General features: G+C 36.5%; 1 protein-coding gene across 1 annotated transcript in view; it reads left to right on the top strand.

The window, feature by feature from the left end:
- Positions 1 to 3,341, top strand: part of LOC103523062 (DNA-directed RNA polymerase II subunit RPB1-like) — a 21,370-nt gene extending 18,029 nt beyond the window's left edge. Inside the window, exons 4-5 of the mRNA XM_026832844.1 lie at positions 2,746 to 3,117; positions 3,215 to 3,341. Of these exons, the coding sequence (XP_026688645.1) occupies positions 2,746 to 3,117; positions 3,215 to 3,341 (499 nt within the window). The remainder of the gene's footprint in view (positions 1 to 2,745; positions 3,118 to 3,214) is intronic.
- Positions 3,342 to 6,827: the final 3,486 nt, after the last annotated feature.

Below are 6,827 nucleotides of genomic sequence, written 5' to 3'. Positions count from 1 at the left end.
AATAATAATAATAATAATAATAATAATAATAATAATAATAATAATAATAATAATAATAATAATAATAATAATAATAATAATAATAATAATAATAATAATAATAATAATAATAATAATAATAATAATAATAATAATAATAATAATAATAATAATAATAATAATAATAATAATAATAATAATAATAATAATAATAATAATAATAATAATAATAATAATAATAATAATAATAATAATAATAATAATAATAATAATAATAATAATAATAATAATAATAATAATAATAATAATAATAATAATAATAACATATTCTAATTCGGTGTAAATAGGTACCTACATACGTATGTGTAGTCCTAGTTTATCATAATACCTATTCCAGTAAAAGTAGGATGTTCTCTAAAGCTGTGTCCACACAAGTCGAGGACGTCGATCGACCATGGTCGACTACGTTGACTGCCACGGCACAACTATAATAAAATTGTAACAGTCATATTCCCTCTGGCGCCATGTCTCAACTATAACAAAACTGTGACATGCCTATTTCCCCAGGGGCCATGGCACAATCGTAGTTGTGACGGTATACTTCCACTTCCAGGCCATTTCGCTACACGGATTGTGCCACTACAATACATGAATAATTGAATATAGTATTTGAAATCATGGACCCTGAGGATGACCAATATTATAAACCTATAGGCAGATCAATTGCCCGATACAATATTGCTACCATCCAAACAAAGCTAAAGAAAAACTGTTTACAAAATTGAAAACGGCGGATGAAGTTGATGAAAGATGCTAACAGAACAAGAACACCAAACCACGTTTACCGCCTCCTAAAATCTGAAATTGAGCTTTGGAAAGCTGCAATCATACGTACAATATCCTATATGGAGGACACTCAATCACTTAGGTTTTAGGGATAGGATGTCTTCATGTATGTAAGTGAGGACTTATACTAGAGACCAAGAAGGACGACAAAAATGTGGATCGGGCTCCATTCAGGACGAAGCACACTTACTATCGTAAGCTGTGTCCACACATAGTCGACGTCGTCGATCGACGAGGTAAATCTATGTTGTCAAGGCAGTGTAGGGTTTCAGTCGACATCGATATACGGCGTCGCCTACGTGTGGACACCACCAGTGCCAGAGGAAGATCTCATCCTGGTAAAGTGGTAACCCATTGAAAAAGTATGATCCCTTGTTCAAACAGACACGAAAAGTATGTTTGGTCTTGAGTGCAAAATCTTTCACATAGGGTACTTTGTTACTATTATGATACTTTAGTACTTTGATACCATGATCTGTTGTTCAATATCCCATAAGAGACGTTTTCATACTTCCCATTCCTAGCATTCTTCAAAAGTTCAAAACAGAATTCAATAAGCACCATCACTATCGGTGTTCACAAATAAGTTATCACATTAGATAACTACATAACCGTAGTAGGTATGTGATAAGATAATATCGTACAAGCAATTATGAGATCAAGTTCAAGGTAGACATACTCAAAACTCGGTCTCTGCTATTGCAGATATTCTGACCATGGTTGTTGAATGGATTTTTTACTTTTATTATTAATAGTATCATTATTTTATTTTTGGAAATAAGATACATAGATACAGAATCTACCTTGAAGGCATAAATATTCTGTAGAGGGGTGAGCTATAATTTTGGGGATATTGGTCCATGTTGGTTCATATGTGAATGGATTTAGTATAAAAGCTTTTTAGTCAGTACAGATCAGTACTAGTTTCATTTTGTCACTAATCGCATCAACATTCAACATGTCCGCCAAGGTACGTTGGATTCCTATTAGTGCTTCAAAGTTTTTTTATCTACTCGTGATTTAAGTTTTATCTTCAATAGTTATAACTTTATTTTCTAAATGCTTTATCTAATTTTATTGGTGACTCCTTTTCCAATTTCTTCTTCATCCCTAAATTTATAGTTTTAATTTTTTATATTATTGACTTTGTTATTTGTTAATTTGGCAATTCGTTACTTTGACACACATGCAAATTTATTGTGATATGTACCTGTGCGTGTTTTTTCTACTTTTCTGAAATAGTTTGATGCTTACTTACATCATAACAAGTATCACACTTAATCATTGACGGAAAATTCCTGTACTAGATCAGTTGCGCTTACTTGGGTGATGTTTCAAAGTCATAGAGCAGGAAAAATGAGAACCAACGGAATTTTTTACTTTTTCTTTTTCTTCTACGACTTCTAGATACCGAGATAAATCGATTTAAAAAATACCGGTAAATCGTGAAGTTTGACGTCACGGCATACGCTCTCGTAGGCGATGACGTCATTTGACTCCCGCTTCGTTTGTTTGTGCGCAAGCGTTTCTGCGCATTTTGACGTGAAATCTGACGTCACAACTCTTTGAACGGCAATTAAAAATTGAAATTTCGACCTTTTAAAGTTACTTTTTTGGAGTTTTGACCTCAGATTTCGATTTTTCACAACTTTTTACATAGGAACCGACCTTTTATTAATAATATTTTCCCAATTGCAACTCCTCCACTATTCAGACAAAAGTTTACACAGCCTTAATTTAAAATTACTAGAGGAAATACATACATATGTACATCGCCTCAATCACTTCCAACTTTTAATGTAAGTTTCTTAAACATTTAACATCTGTGTTTCAGATCGTCATTGTCCTCGCAGCCATCGCTGCCGTGCACGCCGCACCCCAATACGGAGCCCCAGCTTACGCTCCAGCTCCAGCTTACTCCAGCCCATCTTACTCTGCCCCAGCCCCAGCTTACAGACCAGCCTACTCTAGCCCATCTTACTCTGCCCCAGCTTACAAGCCAAACTATGCCCCAGAGTACCCAGAAGCCCCAGCCAAATACGACTTCTCCTACGATGTAGCTGACTCCTACACCGGAGACTACAAGAGCCAACAAGAAACCAGAGATGGTGACTACGTCAAGGGATACTACACCCTGGCCGAAGCTGACGGTACCAAGAGAATCGTTGAATACAGCGATGACGGTTACGGTTTCAACGCTGTCGTCAGAAAGGAAGGTTCCCCATCTTACTCTGCCCCAGCTTACTCCAGCCCATCTTACTCTGCCCCAGCTCCAGCTTACTCTCTTACTCCGCCCCATGCTTACAAATCCGCCCCAGCCCAGCTTACTAGCCCCAGCTTACCCAAAGTACTAAATAAGAGACAGCTATACCCAATTGTATAGTTAGAGGGCTTACGCTTCCCAGGCCCCAGCTTACCGGCTCCAGCCCCAGCTATACGCTCCCAGCCCAGCCTTTACTCCTCCAGCCCCAGCTTACGCCCCAGCTCCAGCTTACTCCCAGCCCCCAAAATACTAAGTTAGCTTCAAAAGATTAACTAAGTCTATTTCTTCCTTCCTTCCTTTCTCCAATCAAAGCTCATTTTGTACATAGTCATGTTGCTTCCATTGTCAAACAATGCTGTTTATTCTATTTGTATTTATTTGTTGTGTGTGTTTTGTGTGAATCGCGTTCAAATAAACATGTTTCATGAAATCGTGGAAATAGGTTGTGGACATAAAGTTCCAGCAAAATCCATGATGACTGATTGTGTAATCCGATAAAATGTATTGTTCTTCTTGAAATCTCTTTTAGCTTTCTTCATTTTCGCAGCTGCTAAGGCAGCAAATTATAATTAGTTGAAGCTAATTATAATCTTCGAGTATTTCAAATAACAACTTTCACGCATTTGAGATAAATGGGTAGACACAAAATTTGTACACAAACCAGGTTCCTTTAAAACCACTAAAGAAGATCCAAAAAACATCTAAAAATTGCATACTCTATTAGGTTACAACATTGCTAGCTTTTTAAAGCTATGGCCCTATGGAAAGTGAAAATATGGCAAAAATAAGAAACGTACTGCAATTAAAATTGAATATCTACAATTCTATACGTTTTAGTCAGTCAGTGGTTTGTTATCAAAATTTACACAACAGTTATTTAATGGATTAATACTTGATTTTTGGTCATGATTCATGATAATTATATCGACCTTTGAAATATCGTTGGTTTGAGGTCGCAACACCACATATGCTTAGCTATTGTTTTGCGGGACAAGCACTAATGAAAAGTTTCGTTCATCACCAATTTATTGTGTATCCAGAATCAATATTAGATATCTAGGTACCACTGTAGCTGCAGGTAATTTTTGCAAAAGAGAATGACAGTTATGGAACAAATTGACCAGAAAGTCTTCAAATGATTCCAAAATCCTGCGCGACATCCTGCATCCTAGTTAGGCAAATCAGAAGAGAAGCAAATTCAGTTGACATGGTTGGACAGAATATTGAAATTGAGCAGGGGTTGCTAACCTTTTTAATGGGTCGAAAGCTACTGAAGATGACTAGAGGACTTTTAGCAAGCTACCTTTAGTCTGGTTAAGAGTTGTTCTCAACTTGTGCGATACCGGTAGCTCGTGATCGACTGGTTGCGATTTCTTTGCTTTAAACTACGGGTTTAACGTAACTGTATACATGCTAAGGTTTTTTAATGACGAAGGTTTTACTTTTACCCTCCATTCGGGCGACAAGACTAACCCTCTCACAGCCTCAGACAGCCTTTAAGTAGGACCGGAAAAATTCAGCACTCACTATTGCCCAAAGGTAACCCATCGGATCCAAAGGGACGCCAACCGTTGCTCAACTTCTAATGATCCATTGGAACCGGCTGCATTCACATATCGCCGCTGGCTTGCAACTGAATTAATTTCACTGGACTCATTTCAAAATCGACCGATGTACCTGCTAAGTGATGGTTGCAAGTTCACCAGGTTTGCGACCTTTATCAACAGAATTGCACTTTGGGCACTTGGCCTTTAGAAACAGGGGTAAAATCAATTGGGCTTTGTTTAGTCAGGGATTTAGGTTAGACGTTTGAAGTACAAGCGAAGATTTCGCAAACATTTTGGATGAGCAATGAAGACCAGTTTAGGAGCAATTTTCCAGAACGAAAGAAAGAAAAAGCCGGATTACGCTCCAACCTTCTGAGGAGAAAAATCTGATGGAGAGATAAAGGACACGGAAAGTAAGCTCACATAGGATTTAAGATTTGAGACATCCAACTAAAGATCTCAGTTAAAAATACCAGGTGAAAAATAACAAGCTTGAGTTGGTTGATTTTAGAGGTCTCTCTTGATAAGAGGAAATCGGTAGTACAATATTAATAATTGTAAAAAGTGCCCTTGAAACAATAAGAAATGAAAATTGATAGCATAATGTAATTAATGTATTTCCTGTATACCATTCAGAAAGGAAAGACAGCTTCAAGAAAACGGCGTATAATTCCACTCCTAGCATGCCGTATACTAATCCGGGGCCAAAATCCCTTATAATTTGGAGCATCTCCCGCTCCCGCGGAACTAATTGACCCTTTGGAGATCCTCAGGCGAAACCTTGCGGGGTGAAACCCGCAGTTGTACATCAAACCGGAAATTAGACTAGAAAATCGATACCTAAAGGTTAGTCTAAAAATTCTATTAAATCTTCTTTTTTATCTTCTCCTTTTGTTATGAAAGTAATGATCATATCGAGGCGCAATGACATCATTATCTTTCATTTTTCACTACCAAACAGTAAGCTTTTTATGTGTCTACTGGTCATAAGTTTCTTTAATGTAGGTTCTTCCAACCATTAGTTCTTTATCTGTGTAGTGTTCTATACGAATAATATGAAGGTACCTAAAGTGGTGAATTTTCGAGTTAGGTTCTGATAGTAATGACTTGTAATAACTTACATAAACATTTTAACACATTAGAAAGGGTATGTCTTTCAAGGTAAATTTGAATGTAAATCTTAGTCTCTGAAGGGAGTGGTTTTGTAAATAAAGTTGAAATTATTTTCTGGTTATTTGATTGTCTCTCGACATAAATAACAGAAAATAACTGTTAATTTTTTATATTTTTCAATCAGTTGAATCATACATAATAACATTTTTTTTTTCCTTTGAAAACTGTTTGATTGGATAACAAGTATAATCTAAGCATCTTCGAGTTGGGCAGGAAACCCCGACCGGTCGGGATGTGGATTCGGGAGTTAACCGAAAAACCAACACACAAGTATAATTTTAAGTCTGGGGTTTTTACTTTAAATCTGAAAGCCGGGACTACCGGAGACCTCGACCTCGAGGGTTTCTACCTATAAAGTTTTAAAATAAAAATCCCTGAGCTTAAAGTTTTACTTATAATCACCTGGAAAACTTCGTATTAGTATTTAGTGCGTTAGTTATACTTAAAAGGTAAAAACAACGAAGGGGGTACACACTCCTCTTGTACCTTCTTTTACTTTTAAACTCATCCGGTAACCAACAACCTAACTCGAGTTTGTCATGATGTAAGAAATTCTGGAAACTATACTACATACTGTTCATCCCCGAAAACTCTCTTTATTCTCGATCCAGTTAACAAGAAGTCAAAAAATAGGTAACTTTTTAAGTGTCACCGAACAACCTTGGAGAAACTTGACGTTCTACTTATCTTCTGCTGACTACGTAAGGTTGGTAATTACCAGATAGTTTAGTTACGAACTCACCTTTGTCCTACCTCGTCGGTCTCCTATTAATGTACCTATCCAATAAAAAAGGAAGTTAGTTCGGGAAATTTTTTCCTTATGTAATTCAAGAACAACTCCACCATGAACGAACTTTTAAAGGTGAAAGTACGTTACATAAATCAGTGTCACGTAGTCTCCTCCGAGTAGTCGTTGCATTCGACAACTATAGTTAGACTCTAAAACTAAGCAATGACATGATAAATCGATACTAGGTGTTATATTCCCTTGATATTATTCGTGAAAAGTAAAAGAGCTT

Source organism: Diaphorina citri, unplaced genomic scaffold (assembly GCF_000475195.1).
Source record: "Diaphorina citri unplaced genomic scaffold, Diaci psyllid genome assembly version 1.1 scaffold14584, whole genome shotgun sequence".
NCBI lineage: Eukaryota > Metazoa > Arthropoda > Insecta > Hemiptera > Psyllidae > Diaphorina > Diaphorina citri.
The sequence above is the reverse complement of the archived record's forward strand: the minus strand, read 5'-3'. Positions and strand labels throughout refer to the sequence as shown.